We start from the raw sequence: 22,240 nt of genomic DNA, 5'->3' as shown, positions 1-22,240 counted from the left end.
TTATGAGATACATTATTCGAATGCTTGGCGAAAGAGATGTGTTTTTAATCTAGATTTAAACAGAGAGAGTGTGTCTGAACCCGAACATTATCAGGAAGGCTATTCCAGAGTTTGGAGCCAAATGTGAGAAAGCTCTACCTCCTTTAGTGGACTTTGCTATCCTAGGAACGACCAAAAGTCCAGCGTTTTGTGACCTTAGGGTGCGTGATGGGTTGTAGCGTGGTAGAAGGCTAATTAGGTACGCTGGAGCTAAACCAATTATTTGTCATCCAATTTTTTACATTTTAACACACTCCGTTAGCTTAGATAATTGGGAAGTTTCATCTGGTCTCGTTGAGATATATAGCTGAGTATCATCAGCATAACAGTGGAAGCTAATTCCGTATTTTCTAATAATATTACCAAGGGGCAACATATATATTGAAAATAGAAGGGGACCTAGGACAGATCCTTGTGGCACTCCATATTTTACTGATGATAAATGAGATGTCTCCCCATTTAAGAAAACAAAATGTTAGCGATCGGGCAGGTAGGATCTAAACCATCTTAGAGCCTGCCCTTGAATACCTGTATAGTTTTGTAATCGATCTATGAGTATGTCATGATCTATGGTGTCGAACGCAGCACTAAGATCAAGTAAGACTAGAAATGAGATGCAGCCTTGATCTGACGCAAGGAGCAGGTCATTTGTAATTTTAACAAGTACAGTTTCTGAAATTCTTCATACAGATAATTTTTGTGCAGAAAGGTGCTCAATTGAGCAGACACAACTTTTTCTAAAATTTTAGACATAAATGGAAGATTTGAGATAGGCCTATAATTTCCCAGTACACTAGGATCTAGTTTTGGTTTCTTAATAAGAGGCTTGATAACCGCCAGCTTGAATGGTTTTGGGACGTGTCCTAAAGTTAACGACGAGTTTATGATATTGAGAAGCGTTTCTTCTGCTACAGGTAACAGCTCTTTCAGTAATTTTGAGGGTACAGGATCTAATAAACATGTTGTTGGTTTAGATACAGTGATAAGTTTATTTAGCTCTTCCTGTCCTATAGTTGTAAAGCACTGCAGTTTATCTTTGGGTGCGATGGATGAAAATGAAGTGTTAGATGTTGTAGAATCTACATTCACTATTGTATTTCTAATGTTATCTATTTTATCAGTGAAGAAATTCATAAAGTCATTACTATTTAACGTTGGTGGAATATTTGAATCAGGTGGCGTCTGGTAATTTGTTAACTTAGCCACTGTGCTAAATAAAAACCTTGGATTGTTTTGGTTATTTTCAATGAGTTTGTGTATATGCTCTGCCCTAGCAGTTTTTAGAGCCTGTCTATAGCTGGACATACTGTTTTTCCATGCAATTCTAAAAACTTCTAAGTTAGTTTTTCTCCATTTGCGTTCAAGACTACGAGTTTCTTTCTTGAGAGAGTGAGTATTACTGTTATACCATGGTACAGTACGTTTTTCTCTAACCTTTTTCAGTTTGATGGAGGCAGCAGTTTCTAATGTATTAGAGAAAATAGTGCCCATGTTGTCAGTAATTTCGTCTAATTCATGTGTATTTTTGGGTACAAATAGCAGTTGAGATAGAACAGGCAGGTTATTTGCGAATCTGTCCTGCCCAGAAGGTAACACTGAGACATATAGTTAACGACCGCTCTGGGGCTCTCGTCGGGCCTCAGGATCGCGGGTATCTGCGCAGAAACATCGAGAACACGAGCTCCAGGGAAACAATTAGTGTGCACTGTACATTCGGCTAACGTAGCATGGACGTGTCGGACGATGGAGTATCAGATGATCACAGCGTCATGTCCCATCTCGCGGCGGGGAGTGAATCGGTTCAGTGTGGAGATTTTAAAGGTCGGAGGGGGAGAAGTCGTCGCCCCGGGGCCTGGCTCGCGTCCTCCGCTGTGGATGCACCCAGGGTCTGTGACCGTAACCTTAAAGGCACTAAAAGTTCACTACCTGTGTGCAGCGCAAGTTCTCTTTCACGCTTTTAAAAACATTAATAAATCTACTTTAATAAATCAAGCACGTCTCATTTTGAATAAGTTATCTCGAGCAGTGTGTTTTCGTAATCATTGGAGTCAGAACGCTGTTTATCTGGCAACATTAGTAACTAAATCTTTCACTTGAACGATTAAAATCGGCGAGACCTAAAAATGCAAGTAACATATAACATTTGTACATTGAATAGTATCTGTAAGTCTTAAGCCACAAAAATGTATTTAACCAAATAAAAATATGACGCGCGCTTTCCTCTCAATAACGCATGAAAGCATCTTATTACACCGATGTGGACATTTGCCAAGCTCAGTAAAGCATTCACATCACGTCTATAGTATTTTATGCAACACCTTAAATCAAGCAGTTTTACGGTTTTTAACATTAAAGTGATAGTTTGGTTTGTAGAGATCAAAGCTTAATCTACCTCAGGACTGTTTTCATGATCATAAGAGAGATTATCAGTCAAAAGTTTTTGAATGGTAACGTTAAGATTTTTAATGTTTTTTTTTATTTTATTTTTTTTTATAAAGAAGTCTCTTCTGCTCACCAATCCTGCATTTATTTGATCCAAAACACAGCAAAAGCTGTAATATTGTGCAATATTTTTATTATTTAAAATAACTGCCTTCTATTTGAATATATTTTAAAATGTATTCTTGTGATCAAAGCTGAATTTTCTCCAGTGTTAAGTGTCACACGGTCCTTCAGAAATCATTCTAATATACTGATTTGCTTCTCAAGAAACATTTATTATTATTATTAGTATCGTCAATATTTAAAACAGTTGAGTTCATTTTTTTTGTCAGGATTCTTTGATGATTAGATCCAGAGATCAGAATTTATCTGAAATAAAAGGCTTTTGTAACATTATATGCAATTACGTATAGTTTGGAGTCAGTATATTTTTTTTTTTTTTTGGGGGGGGGGGGGGGGGGGGATTATTGTAGAAATTAATACTTTTATTTAGTAAGGACGCTTTAAATTGACAGACATTTATAATGATACAAAATATTTCTATTTCAGATAAATGCTGATCTTCTGAACTTTCTATTAACCAAAGAAACCTGAAAAAAATATATTCAGCTGTAATATAAAAAATAATAATAATAATACTAATTAATAATAATAATAATGTTTTTTGGAGCTGCAAATCAGTATATTAGAAAGATGTATGAAGGATCTTGTGACTGGAGTAATGATGCAAAAAAATCTGCCTTGAAATCGCAGTAATAAATTACATTTTAAAATATATTCAAATAATAATGATAATAAAAGTTATTTTAAATAGTAAAAAATCTTTCAAAATGTTACTGTTTTTGCTGTATTTTGGATCAAATACATGTAGACTTGATGAGCAGAAGAGACTTCTTTAAAAACAATGTTACTGTTCAAAAATGTTTGACTGGTAGTGTATATTGTGAATAAAATTGTTTATCCAAAAATATAACATCTAATCACTTACCTTTATTTTGTTTCTTATCCATGTTATATACTTACGAAAGGCAGAGTGAGGTGTCATTGAGTTCATTTTAGTAATTAAATTTAAGTAATATATGAATTAAATAAGAAGATTTGTCATCTCATTTTGTGTCAAATATTTATTTGTATAAATGAATTGTATCGAAGTGTTTATAAGACAACAGTTAAAGAGTGTTGACATCTGATATAAACACACAAGAGTGTTTATATCTGTTGGTTCTGAATTTTGGGAGTTTAAAGCGTAATCCCGATGGCAACGTCTGATATCCAGCCTGTAAGGGATGAGAATGATCTAGCAGGATAGATTCAACCTTTCTTTACATCTGCTTCTGATATAGTTCCTCCAGACCTTTCTGCACAGAACCTGATGCTGCTCACCTTAACCTCGAAAGAGAGTTTTTCTGTTTTACACTGATGGACCCATACCAGCAGATTTATGCCCCGTCCACACGGAGACGCGTTTCTGTGAATACGCACACATTTTTTATCGGATAGGCGTTTCGTCCACATGGATCCGGCGTTTTCATCAGGTGAAACCGCTATTTTTTTAAACCGGGTCCCAGAGTGGATAAATGTGAAAACGCCGTCTATGCGTTTTCATCTGGATGGCTAATCCGTATATTTTCTGAAACGATGACGTCATCAGCCCACGTCTCCCCCCTAGTCAGACACCTCTACATCACGTAACAGCAACAAAAACATGAACAAACACTGAACGATTGTCTTTTTATTAACTAACATTAACACTGATTAATACATGTATTGTTCCATGTTCGTTTGTGTACCACGCGCAAGGTTTATGAGCATAGTCCACGTCTTCTTCTCTGTTTTTAGTGAATCTCTGTGGCAGAATTACAGCGCCACATCCTGGTCTGGCATGTATACTACATCATTATGCGGTTTCGTGTGGACGCGGATATTTCTTGAGACGAGGAAAAAAAAGATCGGATTGGGGTAAGCTCCTTCTCCGTGTGGACAAGGGCCTAAGGAGAAGGTAAATACCGACTCAACAAAAGACCTGTAACAAAAGGGTCAGCAGGGTCTTATCCACATTAAACTTGGCCAGCTTCTTCAAGCAATACAGCCGCTGCTGGTATTTGAGTCAAAGCGCAACTAATCATCAATAGTGGATCCTAGGTACTCATACTCTGTAACAACCTCTATTTCCTGACCATTTATACTATTTTTTTCAGTGTTCATGACATTACGCCTAAAATCAATACACATGTCCTTGGTCTTAGAGATATTCAGTTCAAGAAAAGCATCCTGACACCATGTAACAAAGTGATCAATGACCAAACCGTGTGAAGTTTCCTCTGTTCAATAAGCTGACAATAACCGTATCATCAGCAAACTTCACAAAGTATCTGTCCTTAATCGCAGAGCGACAGTCATTAGTGTACAGAATATATAAAAGGGGGGAAAGAACACACCCCTGTGGTGAGCCAGCTGATGTAAGGGCCCGGTCAGAGAGATGGCCATTACTCTCACTCGCTGGGATCTATTTAGCCCCTTTCACACTGCACGTCGAACCCGCAATATTCCCGTAACATTGCCTGGTCGCCTTCTGTGTGAAAGCAACCACGTCCCGGTATTGATTACCGAATTGAACCCGGGTCGGGGACCTAGTAACATTGCGGTAATCGATCCGGAACGAGTGCTGTGTGAACAAAAGCCAGATCTAATTCCGTATCGAAGTGATGACGCGAGTTATCGCGCGACTCTTTTACCGGCTGTTTTGAAGGAAGATCAACATTCGTGATGAAAACATATGTGCAAACTGTAATGAAGCAGAGATCAGTTAGTTCCTCACTTTCCGCGCTGACTCAGAGATCGTTTGCTTGCTTCAGTTAAAGTATAACGTGCCAAGCGTTGTCGACTCGTACATTACACGTCACACGCTGATGTCACGTGTCGTTACGGGATCTTCAAGGGTTGTGTGTGAAAGCACGCACATATACCGGGTCATCACTGGCAGTGTGAAAGTGCCAAATCTAGCGACCAGGGAACAATTACAGGAACACTTTACCCCTGTATTTGCCGGAATGGCAGTGTGAAAGGGGCTTTTGTGAGGAAATCTAATATCCAGAACACAAGGTTGGCCTCCAGTTTAAACTGATCTAAGAGCTTCTCAACCAGCATGTGGGGCTGAATGGTGTTAAAAGCTGACGAGAAGACAACAAACAGTAGTCTGGCGTGATTTCTATTGCCCTCAAGATGATTAAAGATGAGTACTGTTACAGTTGCATCCTGGACCCCTCTGCTTAGTCTAAATGCAAACTGTAGTGGGTCAAGGGACAGATTGATAGGATTTTTTCCTGTCTGTCTGGTGTTTTGTGGTGCTGGTGGTATTTCATGATTGCCACTGGATGCTAGTGAATGCATTTCTTCAGTGGTGAGTGCACGAGAAACATCCCTGCATTCATGCACACATTGAGAGGAGAAACCTTTCAGCGGAAGACCGACATAAAATGCTGTTATAGACACAGTTTGCTTTGTTAAAAGGATGAGCAGCACACATTCTGAAAACACTGCGCTCACATTAGAAAAAGCTGCATTTTTTAATGACGTGACTGTAGAGTCGCTGAGTGATATATTGGCTGATATTTGGCATTTTTAATTCCTGCCATTAGCTCTAGAAAGACAAACGCTGTAAAAAAGAACATGTACTGTTTTTCATGTACTGTTGGCATTTCTAAATGCTGACATAATTGTAATTTTTCAGGTAACCTGTTCCTTTAATCATGGCAACATTAACTGTGATCATGATTGTTTTCTGAGTAGAGAAGAGATAGAGAGGGAAGGTCTTTGAAAGTGAACTGCAATCAGCAAAGACTCTGAAGCCTTTCGTCTTCAAACAGAGCAATTCACAACACATGCTGTAGAAGAGACCTGAACGAGCTTTAAAGCAAAAGGACGTGTCTTGTTCCAACGCTGAAACATTTTGAGTGGTTCCTGAGGTGTAGGGTTATATCAGTCGAGGAGCTGGTGAAGTATACGGTCTAGTGCCTCTTCTTCTGTACCTTTGTTTTGGCAGAGCAAGGAAACATCTCCTCCCATCCAGTAGATCACAATAAGCTTTTGATATGAAGCGATGTCTCAGATTTAAGTTCCATGTGTTATGTTACAATAGTCAAACAATAAATGCTGTTTAGTTGATGTTTAATGTGGAGTGACAGTTCGCTGAAGCTGATCATCTCCTCCACTTTAATAACCGTTTCAGCTTGAAATAAACCCAAATGAATGTCTGAAGGTAAAAGAGAGAGTAGAACTTGCTGAAATCCGTGTCCTGTCTCATGTAATCGCTCAGTGTTTCAGCAACGGAAGGACATCAGTCTAAGAGCTGGCAAACAATGTCACGTAACCTCACATTCACCTCAGGAAGATAAACATTCGGGGACCATAAACTCATTACAAATACACAAGCAACTTTATTGAGTGTATTCTAAGTGTTAGCATATAAACCAGTTAATTGTCACCTTCAGTCTTCTATTAATACAGGGCAAAATGTATTTTTCTCAGTATTAGATGAGAGCTTTCTTATTTTTTATCTTGAGTATTTGCCATGTACTGTAGCCTACTTGATATTTATCCAAAATAATCAAATCGGAATCTAATTGAATGGCAAGCTTGTGTCTCAACATTGGATCTTGAAATTTGTCTCAATAGGCCTACCTGTGTGCACAAGGGTCAACTGAGACTGTTAGTTGTATATGAAGTGTTGGTTAAAGTGAGGATGTTATCTTGGATTGAATTTGAATGAATGCATCATGTTTTTATGTTGAGCGAGCAGCAGGATTGATGTGAACGTCTGCAGTGTGTGTAACAGGCCTCCAGTGATGAAGAGCATACGGTCAGCTCCGGGCTCCTTCTGCACGTTTGGACATTATCTGTTAATTACTGATCAGTCCTTGAGCACTGCTGCTGTCCAAATGGCTGAAAAACTACATTCAGATTAATTTACTATTGTTAGTGTTCAAATTAATAAGACATGATTTCAGTTAGGAGGGAAAAAGTGTTTGGCTTCTCTACTGTGGCCACAAGAGGGCGCATCGAGCAAAATATTACTAATACACCTTTATTAAAGAAATACAATAACACGACAGACAAGTGCAGACAAACTGACACTCACTAACACAATGTTTTAATAAACTATTGATATTATCAGACAAGTTTAAATCCATAAAAGTTTTTATTCAGACAGGAAACCAGAGGTGGACAGAAACCCAACACTGGACAAACGAAAGCTCAGCTTGCATTGCATTTATCTCCTGACTCAGACACAGTGTGTGAAGAGGAGCTGATACACTGTGTTTTCTGATGAAGTGATGAGTTTATTCAGTGTGCTGTTCTGCTCACTCAGATATAATCATCAACAGCAGTTCTGCTTGTGAAGGTGATGAAAACATCCCGCATGTGAAGCTAGAGATAAGAACACAATCAGGAACATCAGCAGCGGCGTGCTGTCGTCTTGTGGAGAAACATTTCAGTAGCTGCTACTAATACAGTACAGTTTCCCCCTCCTCGTGATCCCAGCACTGACTGCAAGATTACATACAGATCCTGTTTACTCGTTAAATAAAGAACAGTCACTGCAGTATGGAGCCAAAAGAGTCTCAATAAAGATAAATGCACACACTACATTCACATATGCACACACAGGATTCATAAATACACTCACAGGATACACAAATGCGCACAAAATTCACAAATGCACACACAAAATTTAAAAAGCACAGAAGATTCACAAATGCACACAAAATCCAGAAATACACACACCATTCAGAAATGCAAACAACATTTACAAATGCACTCAATATTCACAAATGCACAGGACAAGATTCACAAATGTATATCTGTTGAACACACACATATATATATTGATTTACAAACTGCTTGCGGTCTGTGAACTTCACTGCATTTGTGTGTGGATTTTGAGACTCCTCTGACTTGGCTTGACACACAAATGCCTTTTTTTAAACAGGGAATGATCATACGCACTGTGCTTCTGTGCTTTTTAAATTTTGTGTGTGCATTATCTTTATTGATACTCTTTTGGCTCCATACAGGATAGATAATAAAACAATGTGCTTACAGCTACTTTACATGCAGGAACACCCTTACCAAAGTAGTTAGAAAAGAAGGAACTGGTCATGTATTACACTTAGTTGCTCCCTGTTTTTATTAATTTTTTGATTGGCCCCATTTTCTTCCAGACGGTGTCTGAGAATTATTCAGTTTTCAGCCTCTTCTCTCGCTCTCATCCTTTCTTGCCCTCTTTGCTAAAAAGCTGTGAATTTTAGGTTTTTGTTCTTCATAGCTTTGTAAGATAAGATGTTTTTTCTTCATCACTGCACAGTATTTTTATTTGTTAACTGAAAGTGTGGTTTGCGTCAGCTGCATGTGAGGAACGCTTGTCAGAGAGGATAAGGTGACATGTTTTTTGGGCACGACCCACACCCAGCTATAATTCAGGAGAAATGAATCAAATTAAACAAGGGTCCTGTCTTCTGATCGTTTGGTAACCTGAGAGAGTGACGGTGCTCTCTCTCTCTCTCTCTCTCTCGTGCAGCACTCATATTAACTGATCAGAAACGCTTTGGCAGGACAAAAGATTGTTTTGGTGGCCACCAATAAATGTATAACGCAGGAAAACCGCTGAAACCGAATCGAATCCCGCTCCTGCTTACGCTGAACAAGAGAAGACAACAGCTGCATTTTAATGTCTCCTTGAAATCTAAGTTGAATTTTTTTATTTTAATGGAATACTGTAGTGTTTTTTATAAATAGTAATTTATTTGTGTACTTGATAATTTTATTTGATGTGCTGTTGTAATCTTTCCTCCGAAGCGTTAACCTCTCCTCCTGGTGTCTTCTGACGTGAAGATAAACACTTCACACAGATCAGTGCATTGACCAACACTCAAACATTCAATCCACATCAGGAGATTACCTCAGCATTACTCTCAGGACATCCCTGACCATGTTCTGACCTGATCCAGTCTCTCCCAACGATCCTATCAACACCCGAAGGACGAAACTAAGTCCTGTCCTCTCATTTCAGATGCTGTTTCACTCAGATAGATGTCACAGAAGAGAAAAAAAGACAATCACTACTTCTGTTTCATGCTGACTTTAAGGAACATTACTGCTTTTAGGCCTGATGTACTAGTTACAGCTGAATTACTATCTTGTGATTCTGGCAGCATAAATAAGCTGGACATAAACAAACAAAACAGGCCTAAACGGAGCTGCTATGACTGTGTTGATCAGTGGTGGATTATTAATATTCATTTATTACTGTCTAGGCATGTGACTATCAGATTTCCATGCTGCGATTTATTGATAAAGGTTTTGTCACGGTCTTCAGTTATATGAGAAATAAAGGTTGAAAATATAAAACAACTTCAGTTTTAACCTTTTAATAATAACTTTGAGTACCTCAAACATTAAAATACAAATAAATGTAAAGAAAACAACCCACAGCAATGCTATTATAAAGCGAGCAATTGTGTCAAACGTTATAAAGTGAAAACAACTGTTGTAAACTGCTTTTAAATATATTTAAATGTAAAATAACTATAAAGTGTCAACAGTAAACATTTTCCGCTGATTCCTGGTATCTTCTGGGTATTCCTGGCTGTAAACAAGGCTTGTTGGAAATGTGAATTCATTCTCTGCCACGAGGTGGCGCTCTGAGCGCTGAAATATCATGGCAACAGCTCGCCGCTCATAAACACTGCTTTATCAGGAATTATAGGCCAAATTAAATAAAACTGCCAACGACCCGTTTCTGAGGACAGTCGGTTCCCTTCAGAAACATTCAAAGACATCACGCCGCGTTTGGAAGTTTAATTCAGCCGTATCATGACTCTTTCCCAACTGTAAGACCTCTTGAAATTATAATTAAGACATTTCTTATTCCATTGAATGTATTTAAAACATTTTATTTCCTTGATATAATTTAAGAGTTTTTAAGGAGACCGAGGTGCTGTGGAGGATGGAGAGTGGTGGAGCTGTGAGTGTGTGTGTGTGTGTGAGTGTGTGTGTGAGAGTGTGTGTGTGAGAGAGAGCGAGGGGGTGTGTGAGAGTGATTTTAATACATGGATGTGCTGTGTATGAATAGTGAGTTCTTTGTTCATAGTCACAGTAGTTGACATTATTATTGTTTAATTAGGCATATGTAAAGAATTAAATAACTTCTCAACCAAACCTAGGTCATGGGAAATACTAAGGGAAAGTATTTTGCATTAATATTATGTTTCTGAAATGTTTACAAATACATTTAACATCAATCTGTATTGAATAACTTTACACAGACATAACTATGATGTAAAAATCATCAACTAACAGATTAAAAGTTATGTGTGATTGGCTTCAATGATAGTCGCTTCATTATGACCAGTCAGCGCTGCATTAAGAATCTGCTCAACAGCGCTCACATCTTAGCGGGAAATGGGAGTTTTTAAAATTTGAGAATCTAATGGTATCGCGGCCGGTACTTTTGACACAAACCTCTCATGTCTCTACATTGTCATGGGACTTGGCTGCTATTGCTCTTTTGGTTTGCTTCAAGCGTGGAATTATATTTTAGCAGCTGCTAAAAACTCTTCCCTAGAATCAGCAGAGATATCGTCTGCTGTCACACTTGCCCCGCCAAACCGTGTCTGAGTAATGAACTGTGTATCATTTTTAAACTTTTGTGAATGTGTTTGTGTAGTTTAAATTTAATAATTAGATTGTAACACCTTTATTTATATAGCGCTTTAAACAAAATACATTGCGTCAAAGCAACTGAACAACATTAATTTGGAAAAGTGTGTCAATAATGCAGAATGATAGTTAAAGACGGTTCATCATTGAATTCAGTGATGTCATCTCTGTTCAGTTAAATAGTGTCTGTGCATTTATTTGCAATCAAGTCAATGATATCGCTGTAGATGACCCCAACTAAGCAAGCCTTTCCTAGAGTGATTGATTCACGACTCACTAATGTGGTTTTCTTTTCTCTCTTTTTCTCCTCTTCTCTCTTGATTGCAGAAGATGCTAAGATAGTCAATGTGAGCCAGTGCTGTGGTCAAGTCCGTTCTGTTTTGGCAGTAGACGAATGGCACAGGGAAACCAACAGATTGACAATCAGGTTCTGCACCACCTGCGGCACAAGTTTCCAGAGGTTCCCGAGGACGTGGTGTCCGAGTGTGTCCTGCAGGTGAGGAACACATGCTGCACCAGGGAATCTGTTATGAGCCTTGGGAGTTTGATACCAGTAATCTATATCAAAAGTGACACATACAGTCAGGGTCATATATATTTGGACACTGACACAATTTTCATAATTTCGGCTCTGTTTGACCAGAATATAATTAAAATGAAGAAACCAAGATGAAATTGAAGTACAGACTTTAAGTTTTAATTTAAGGGGTTTAACTTCCAATTTTGGTGTGACTACCCCAAATTAAAGCTCTGAGTGTGCCCTTTAAGCCCATATTAGCCAGTGTTCCACTGCCAGGTCAATGGGAGCCAGGGCTTTAAACGGGCCGTGCGAGGCTTATAGTCTCAGGCCAGTAGCACCGAGGCCAGAACAGTGCTGTTTCCACAGTTGAGCCTGAAACACCGCTGCGCTTCACTAAAACGGCCTTTACACCCCTCTCAGGAACAACGTCACGCCACCCCTTCATTTCACCAACAAAGAGAAGTTATCAGAAAACCAAGCAGTAAGTCACTGGAACTAGCACGATCACAAAACTAACACGATAACAGATTGTTCGCATATTTAGATCCAAAAGCTTCGATGTCTTACTATAATAAGTGTTACATTGATCATAGTGAATTATTTTATCAGGATTGAGAATTAGTTACACAATAAATGCATTTTTATTTTTTTTACGCTAAAGCATTATGAAAATAGCCTTCTTATTCAGTCTATTCAGAGTCTATTTCTGTATATTTGTAGTCACAATAGCCATTATAAGTCACATTTAGAAATAATGATAATTTCTTTATTTTTATAAAAGCTCCCGAACAAAAACATTATTATATTTATCTGACATAGGTTACGTGGAGCTAAACTCTCGAGATGAGACTTAAGATGGATAAAAATATGTTACTATATGATTGTGATGGAGAATAAGAAGCTGACGTCTGATTTATTCAAGCAGTTGCATTTACCAAGTTTACTACTAGTCTTTTACATCGCTTATAAATATTTTTGCCTTGTATGGTGACCAAAAAACCCTGGCCGTTGGCCCCGAGGAAGCCCCGACGAGGCACGATCAAGCCCCGGAATTGACAGAGGAAACGCGACTGGCCCTGGCACGCACTACACGCCCGGTTTCAGCTCGCCAGTGGAAACACTGCTATTCATTATATAACTGTAACTTGAATATGTTTTGGTCAGCAGCTAAAATAAAAAAAATAAATAAAAAATGTGCCTGTGTCCAAATCAGTGTATATTTTGTAGACAAATAATCTTAGTCAAACAAAAAAATTTCACAGACATCAACAAGACAATAACAAACTAAAATTCTTTTTGAATGCCAAAAACTATGATGTAAATGTACTGACATTTTCGTTAACCAATAAAAACGAGACGAAAATGTTAGCAAAAGACGATTTGGGAAGAGATTCATTCAGAATGAGTCAGAACATCTTCCAACTGAATCATAGTTAAAGGGTTAGTTCGCCCAAAAATGAAAATTATGTCATTAATAACTAACCCCTTATGTTGTTCCAAACATGTAAGACCTCTGTTTATCTTCTGAACACAGTTTAAGATATTTTAGGTTTAGTCCGAGAGCTCTCAGTCCCTCCATTGAAGCTGTGTGTACGGTCTACTGTCCATGTCCAGAAAGGTAAGAAAAACCTCATCAAAGTAGTCCATGTGACATCAGAGGGTCAGTTAGAATATTGTGAAGCATCGAAAATACATTTTGGTCCAAAAATAGCAAAAACTACAACTTTATTCAACATTGTCTTCTCTTCCGTGTCTGTTGTGAGAGAGTTCAAAACAATGCAGTCTGGATTTCCGGTTCATGAACGAATCATTCAGTTCACCAAATCAAATCTTTTTTTAATGTGTCTGACACTCCCTCTGAGTTCAAACAAACCAATATCCCGGAGTAATTCATTTACTCAAACAGTATCTGACTGAACTGCTGTGAAGAGAGAACTGAAGATGAACACAGAGCCGAGCCAGGTAACAAACAACATACTGACTCGTTCTTGAGTGAAGAACCGGTTGCATCGGTGTTCGGATCACCAGTAGTTCTTTCAGACAGTTCGGTTCAATAAACCGTTTGAAGAAAACGGTTCACCGGTTCTTTTGCGCTCGACGTAATGACGTCATTGGCGATGATTTCCCTTGATTCAAGCCTTCGGTTTACCCTCGCTCATAACCCTAGCACAGAATCAGTTCAGAATCAATCACCAAAAGAATCAGTTCAGTTCAGACGCTCTGTGTATCGGTCTGCTTCACGCTGAATCACACGTGCGCACTATCATCAGCTCCTCGGTTCATGAATCGGACACGTCCAACAGAAATGGTTCTTGACTCGAAAACGAGTCAATGTTTTGTTCGTTATCTGGCTCGGCTCGGTGTTCATCTTCACAGCAGTTCAGTCAGTGTACTGTTTGAGTAAATGAATTACTCCGGGATATTGGTTTGTTTGAACTCAGAGGGAGTGTCAGACACAGTTAACAGCTTAAGTCATTTGTGGATTAATGCGTATTAGAGACGCGAACCGTTTAAAACGATTCAGCTCGATTTGGTGAACTGAATGATTCGTTCATGAACCGGAAATCCAGACTGCTTTGATTTTAACTCTATCTCACAACAGACACGGAAGAGAAGACAATGTTGAATAAAGTTGTAGTTTTTGCTATTTTTGGACCAAAATGTATTTTCGATGCTTCACAATATTCTAACGGACCCTCTGATGTCACATGGACTACTTTGAAGATGTTTTTCTCACCTTTCTGGACATGGACGGTAGACCGTACACACAGCTTCAGTGGAGGGACTGAGAGCTCTCGGACTAAATCTAAAATATCTTAAACTGTGTTCAGAAGATGAACGGAGGTCTCACAGGTTTGGAACGACATGAGGGTGAGTTATTAATGACATAATTTTCATTTTTGGGCGAACTAACCCTTTAAGGTTTATCCAAAAGTCACTAGGTTTGTCAGTGTGTATATATATATATATTCCATGGGAAAAAAGCCACTAAAAGCATCTGAAAGTTGCTAGATTTAGCGCTGGGTCTGAGGTGCGGTCAGTGGATATTGTGGACTAGTCCTACTGTGTCAACTACTGGTCCAAATACATATGAAACTAACTGTATGCAAAAGTGACACATATACAGTATCCACTCGATCTGAAGCTGACAGACTTGTCTCTCTCTTCTCTCCCCAGAATAAGAGCAATTTAGCTGCGTGTTGTGAGTACCTGACCAAGGTGAGTCCTAGTTTCTTGTATAGCGAAGGCAGCCAGAGTTTGACAGATCTTCGCAATCACATGACCCAGCTCAACCTCTGTCTCTCAGAATGCCCATGATGCAGTGCAGCGAGATGTAGTGAGGATGAATGGCAGCAGGACTGTCACCCCCAGCGCGAGTGATGGGCCTTTGACCGTGCCGTCCCCTCTCTCCGAGCTCTACCAGCCCGAAACAACATCCCTGCCGACACACACACCCACAAGCCTTGGCACCTTCACCACCATGGAGTCCACTCGCAAGCCACAGCCTCCTCAGCACCTGGGCCTTTACCAGGTCGGGGGCAAAGGTCACGGACCACCTCCCACTCCACGGTTCAACCCGATCACAGTGACACTTGCGCCCAACACTGGCCGTAACACGCCGACCTCCCTGCACATCCACGGAGGGCCTCAGTCGGGCCTGAACAGCCCAAACTCCATCTACATCCGGCCGTACGTGACCCAGCCGGGCTCCACGCGACAGGTGCAGGGCCGGGCTCAGTACAGCCCCACCTCACAGCCTGCTCAGCAGATCTACCAGATCAGCCACCCCGCAGCCTCCCAGAGCTCCTGGAGCGCCGGCCAGCACCAGACCTCACACGTCTACATGCCCATCAGCTCGCCCACCAACACCCAGGCGCCCTCCATCCCCTCGGCCGTCGCCTTGCAGGCCGCCACCTCCTCGCCCTCACCGTCCTCCAGCTCGTCCTCCTTTAGCCAGTACAACATCCAGAACATCTCGACCGGGCCGCGGAAGAATCAGATTGAGATCAAGCTGGAGTCTCCACAGAGGGTGTCCGGAGGGTCGAAGGCGACGCTCCTGCGCTCCGGCTCTGCACCACGAGCCGCCTGTAGCTCCACATCTTCATCCTGTCCTGCGTCGTCTTCGCTGGCTGCATCCACGGGTTCCTCCACTCCCATCTCGATCGGCGGCGCTGGGCTGAGTCGCAGCCAGCCCACGGTGTACATCTCCCCATCCCCGCCCGCTGCGGACGACTGTGCCCTCGTTCCCAACACCCCTCGCTCGCAGCCTAAGTTCTACATCTCTGCGAACGCGTCGGCTGACGATGGAGGGGCGAGGAACCCGCCAACGCTCTATATCTCAGCCAATCCCACGCTGCAGGGCTCTGCCGGTCTGCGGGCTTTAGGGAGTCAGGTGAGCATGGGCCCTGCGTATATACACCACCACCCGCCCAAATCCCGTCCCTCTGTGGGAGCAGGAGGCACAGCCACGTCTCCTCGTGTGGTGGTGACACAGCCCAACACCAAATACACCTTTAAAATCACTGTCTCCCCCAATAAACCTCCGGCTGTGTCTCCTGGGGTGGTATCGCCCACGTTCGAGCCGACAAACATGCTCAGTCTGCCGGGCGATCACCATTACACGGAGCAGGATCCGCTGTACCAGTCTGACCCGCTCTCATCTCAACGGGACAAAAGCTCGGAGCCACGCAGACTCAGCATGGGTGCGGATGATGCCGCATACACACAAGGTACGTTCGCATGAGGGCAAGCACTTTCTCCAGCTCTGGTGTTTTGTTAATTGTGTTTTTCAATGCCTTCTGTTTGGATTTAAAGAAGTAGTTCACTCCAGAATCAAAATGTCCTGATAATTCACTCGCCCCCATGTCATCAGAGATGGTTGTGTCTGTCTGTCTTCAGTCGTGAAGAAGTTGAGGAAAACATTCCAGGATTTTTCTAAATATAGTGGACTTCAATGGTGGCCAACGTGTTGAAGGTCCAAATCTGCAGCTTCAAAGGGCTCTAAGCGATCCCAGCTGAGGAGTAAGGGTCTTATCTAGTCAAACAATAACTCATTTTCTAAAAGAATAAAAATTGCTTTTTAACCACAAATGCTCATCTAGCACTAGTGTTGTCACGATACCAAAATTATTGTTTTGATACCGATACCTAGTCAAGAATTGCGATTTTCGATACTTTTTCAATACTTTTCCTGAAAAGGGAAAATGCATTCTCAAATATCATTGCTGTGCTTTATTTTAAAACCGGGACCACATTCTAATCATATAACACACTAATACATGAACATATGAACAGCAGATATATTAAACATTTAAACAAAATATGAAATATCAAAATACAAAAAATAAAATAGAGCAATGACATTCAAGGTAAAGAAAGAATAAATTTAGCAGCATTATCTCCGTTATCATAAGAAACAAAAGAGTAATAAATTTATCTTGATTCTGAACTTTGAATAAAAATATGAACAGCGATTATATTAAACAATGTTTCTGAACTCAGAAGATTAAATGTCAAAAGATAAATATCAATTTAAGCAATGGCATTCAAGTAAAACAAACAAACAAAAAAAAAAACATAAAATTTAGCAGCAATATCTCAGATATTGTACCTTGTTCTGTCAGTTGTGCAACCTTCTCTTTCAGAGGAGAAAACTCAGCCAGTGCGCTTTAATGAGCATCATCTTTATCTACAGTCGTTGACCAGCGGCCACAGTATCACTCGTGCGCCCACATGCAGCCTAGTGATGCGCGGGTCGGGGTTTTATTTGGCCCGCCCCAGCCCGCAAATAAAGTATATTATAAAATATGGAAATATATATTCCAAATATTTCTCATTCACTGAAGCTCCTCCCTCCACAGCAGCGCATGCACAGCTCGTGAACAGCTCTGTGAGCTGTTTCGTCCTGTCAAAGAGTTACTCAAGATGTGACGGAGCATGTGATTTGTTGAATGTAGTGAACGAATCCGCCCTTCACTGAACGAGGTCGAGAGATCTTCTCATTTGTGAATGAATTGAACTGATACATCTGGTTTATGAACGAAATGAATGAGTAGACGGGGTCAGTGAGCCAAGCATGTAAATCTCGATCCGCAATCAGCAGATACAAAGCGCAGTTATAGGAGCTGTGCAGATACGCTCGTTTTCATATTTAGCACACAGAACATAACTCCACGTTTAATCCCAGATTAATGTGAATATTATATATGAAAACTCGTGCTCTGTTCATCTGAACAACTTATTTAAACTATTTAATGCGATTATGCACACATTTTAGTATAGCCAAATCAGTTTAGTAAAGTCACTAATGCAGCATCTCGCTGTAGTGTTTTTTTGCTGCGTGCATGAGGATAAAACACACAGACGTCCACAGGGAGGCACTGGAAGCGTGCGTTGCACACACCATCATTATTCATGAAATAAGTCTCTTACAAATCTGGAACGCAGTCATTCTTTGAAGTATCGATACTAATAAATTTAGTTTTTAATTTCAGAGAATCGCGATACTTTTGAAGTATCGGTGCACCGTGCAACACTAACTTGCACTAGCTGGTCCTCATGCATTTGGTAATCACGTTGGAAAGGTCATGCATCGGAAGCACTGACCCACTGTTTTCAAAGCGAACATGCAAAGAAAGTCAAACACCCTTTAAGCTGGAGGAGATCAGTTTTTCACCCTATCCTACCGTTTTGATCCAGAGTACATAGAGAGAGAAACAACTGTATGTGACTTTTCCAAGGTGATTTCTTATAATGCGCATCACAATAAAATTAGCAATTTTTTGAAGCTGCAATTTGGTGCTTTAACCCATTGACCACCACTGAAGTCCGCTAAATGGATACAAATACAGGAATGTTTTCCTAAAAAAAAAATGTTGTGACTGAAGAAAGAAAGACATGAACATCATGGATAACTCGGGGGTGAGTAAACTATTGGGAAATTTTCATTCTGGAAGTAAACGAATCCATTAACACAATATTTGGTGATTTTTTTTGTTTTTTTTTGTTTTTTTTGTAGGATATTTTTACATTTTAAGATATTTACCTTTTGTGGTCTTTCTGTTTTTAGGTTGCTAGACATTAAAGCTAGGTAGCACCGACCAACAATGCTTTTTTCCTCTATGTATCTCTCATGGATTTGACGTCATCTGCTGTATATTGATACAGTATTGAATTTAGATAAAGTTTGGTTCTACACCAGAAACACAAACAAATCTATAATGATTAGAAGAATCCATCAAGTGCTGTTAATAACTTCCGACTGTGATCTACAGTTGAGTCTGATTCTATAATAGGCAGACTTGCACTTTGTATGTTTAATAATGCTACACTGCTTATCATTTGTCAAAATTTTTCTTGTTATAAAAAAAAAAAAGCGTTGCATACAAGACACATATAGAAAATATATGGTCATAGTCATATGAAAGATAACAGACATATGTAGAATTTTTTTCACTCTGTATATTTTTCGATAACGATATATATCTTGATATAGTTATTTTTTCTTTTAATAAGTTTTTTATGATCTTAAGATTTGATACCATAGCATTTTCATAAACCCTGTCACCAATGTCACTATCAAACTAGAATATTTTCTTATTTTAGTTACAAGAGTGATTTAGTCAAGAGCAGTGAGAGACCGATGAATATTGGACAGCTTCCCCTTTAAGACTGAAGTCTGGATCTAATACACTTATATATATGTGCTTTCTCTCACAACGGTTTACATTCCCTTAAGACCTAAATAACGGTGATTATGAGGATACTTGCATTTGGATGCATATAAGAGTTTATGCAATCGTTCAAAGCCATTAAAGCAGCAGAAATGTTCTTGAGCTCTATCAGCAGCTGATGCACGGTTTACACACTCCTCTCACACAGAAACAGAGACAGCACACACACATAGCTCTGTTTGTGTTTAAACAGCCTAACATCAGTTGTTTTAGTTGTTCAGAGCTTAAAAACACATGCAAACATTAAGTGTTCGTGACCACACGCACAACATCGTGACGTGAGCGTGTGCATGCTGTTATTCAGACGTCTGCCTGCGTCCCTGTGTAATGTGTGCAAGACTGCCGTCGTTCTAGTAATTAAAACATTGCCGTAAACAATGTACAAAGTTGGGACACTGTACAAACTGTGAATAAAAACAGAATGCAGTGATGTGGAAAGTTTCAAATTTCATAATTATATTCAGAATACAACATAGATGACATGTCAAGTGTTTAAACTGAGAAAATTTATAATTTTAAGGGAGCAATAAGTTGATTTTAAATGTCATGGCATCAAGACATCTCAAGGAAGTTGGGACAAGGCCATGTTTACTACTGTGTGGCATCTCCTCTTCTTTTAATAACAGTCTGCAAACGTCTGGGGACTGAGGAGACAGATGCAGTGCTGTCTAAGGGTCCGAGAGACAATGCCACTCAATCATCAACCCAATCATGTTGCCAAGTCACCTAATTAGTTGCTAATTGGTCCTCCGGCTGTTCCTTATCTGTACATTTAACCTTTCCAGCCTCTTATTGCTACACTCAAAAAAATGACTCTTTGGCTGAACATGATTCTATCATGGACAGTGGTTCCACATGTTTGTACCATGTTATTTGGACATGAATAAATCAAGTTATAAGGACTTGTCTACCTTTAGTTGAGTTTACTCAGTTTGCTTTAGTTCATCCTACATGAAATATCTGAGTAGAGATAATATGTTTACATCATGTAGAACCACTGTCCATGCAAGTTTAGCCAAAGTGTTATAAAAACATTAGCAAGTAAGATATAACTTTTCTTTACACATGATGTTAATTGTTTGCAGTTTAAGGATGTTACTATGTGTACATCATACACTAGCACTCTCATTAAAGTTGCTTTTTTTAAAATTAAGTATTATAGACGTTCTTTCAACCAGGTCCTCAACCCAACCACAAGCTCCACACTTCACCACAATGGTAACTCGCACAAAATACACCAATATAAAGTCTTTTAAAATGCCCACATAATAGAGCATTATACATGAAAAAGTCTCCTTATTATCACATTTTATTAAAAACTGCATAAAATAACACTTTATTTCAACATTTTCTCTCCCCATATCCAGTCCTGTGCAAAGCATGATGGGAAGTGTAAAACTTATTTTGAGGGACTTGATTGAAACATGTTCTTTCAAAATGAAAACTTTATGTTAAACCAACGAGAGACAGGTTTAAGTCAGTTTAACATGACACAATCATGTTGAAATGAAAAATAGCCAAAATGGCATTAATTCAACATGAATTGTTCAGGTAAAGTGAACAAAACTAAAAATTCATTTTTTTGAGTGTACCTGTCCCAACTTTTTTGTAATGTGTAGCTCTCTTGAAATCCAAAATGAGCCAATATTTGGCGTGACATTTCAAAATGTCTCACTTTCAACATTTGATATGTTATCTATATTCTATTGTGAAGTTTATGATATTTGTAAATTATTCCATTCCTTTTTTTACTCACCATTTGTACAGTGTCTCAACTTTTTTGGAATTGGGTTTGTATTTTACACCAACACAAATAAATGATAGAGCACAATATGAATCGATCCTCAGATACCTATGCCCTAAAGGTTGTATGAATGCTTGTAGACCAGAATAACCATACACAGCTAGCCTAGATACCCAGCAAAACATTCCTGCAGAACCCCCCAGACCACAGAGAGTGGGCTATCCACTTACAACCCTAGCAGGGGAGACAGCACTGTCTAGGTAAGGGCTCAAGAGACCGCTATTGGAAACCCTAGGCAGGGGAGCAGTCGCTAGCACATAGCTATCCTCAGACAGCTAGCTCCAGGAGAGGGCTCACAACAACTGCAGTAGAACACAGCTAGCCTCAGACAGCTGTATTCAGGGAAGCCCATCCTGCCATAACAATGGCTGTAATATAACCACCCTCAGATGGGTAAACTCAGAGTCAAATACTCCGAGGCCTGGGGAGGCATCCGGCTTTGATTTGTCAGTCAAAATTAACGAAAGAGCAATGATACAGGCAAATGCTATTACAATTCTCACAGTACTTGTGGCAATTATATAATATTTTATTATATAATAAAAAGAGAACAGATGAAAAAAAAAAAGAGTAGCGCAGACTAGTGTTCAAAGCCTCTTTTGCTATTGTTAATTGTGTAATAAAAAAGAAAACAATTAGAATACAAAAAGATTAGAGAAGCTATTGTTAGTTTAAAAAAAATCTTCCAGATTTCACATTGGTCTGTTGAAATAGTGACCAGCTAAATAAAAAATAAAAAAAGTTTTTTTAATTTACACAGCACAAAAAAGTGGGTCATATGATGCTGCTAAAACAAGATTATGTTGTGTATTTGGTGTAATGTGTTTTATGCGGTTTAGGTTAAAAAACACATTATTTTGCACATACTGCACATTATTGTTTCTCCTTCTGAAACATGCCGATTTTCACACAGCTCATCGTTCTGAAAAGCGAGGTGTGCTCTGATTGGACAGCTATCCAGTGTGATGTGATTGGCTGAATACC

General features: G+C 39.6%; 1 protein-coding gene and 1 pseudogene across 1 annotated transcript in view; both read left to right on the top strand.

Moving 5' to 3' along the window:
• LOC127983832 (uncharacterized) overlaps positions 1–22,240 on the top strand; it is a 329,002-nt pseudogene that overhangs the window by 189,925 nt on the left and 116,837 nt on the right.
• Positions 1–22,240, top strand: part of tab2 (TGF-beta activated kinase 1 (MAP3K7) binding protein 2) — a 39,144-nt gene that overhangs the window by 10,802 nt on the left and 6,102 nt on the right. The window contains 3 exon segments of the mRNA XM_052586171.1: positions 11,527–11,695; positions 14,897–15,015; positions 15,017–16,449. Coding sequence (XP_052442131.1) covers positions 11,594–11,695; positions 14,897–15,015; positions 15,017–16,449 — 1,654 coding nt within the window. The 5' untranslated portion in view covers positions 11,527–11,593.

The sequence above is a fragment of the Carassius gibelio genome, chromosome B20, assembly GCF_023724105.1.
Source record: "Carassius gibelio isolate Cgi1373 ecotype wild population from Czech Republic chromosome B20, carGib1.2-hapl.c, whole genome shotgun sequence".
Classification (NCBI taxonomy): Eukaryota; Metazoa; Chordata; class Actinopteri; order Cypriniformes; family Cyprinidae; genus Carassius; species Carassius gibelio.
This window is presented reverse-complemented; position numbering and strand designations above follow the sequence as displayed.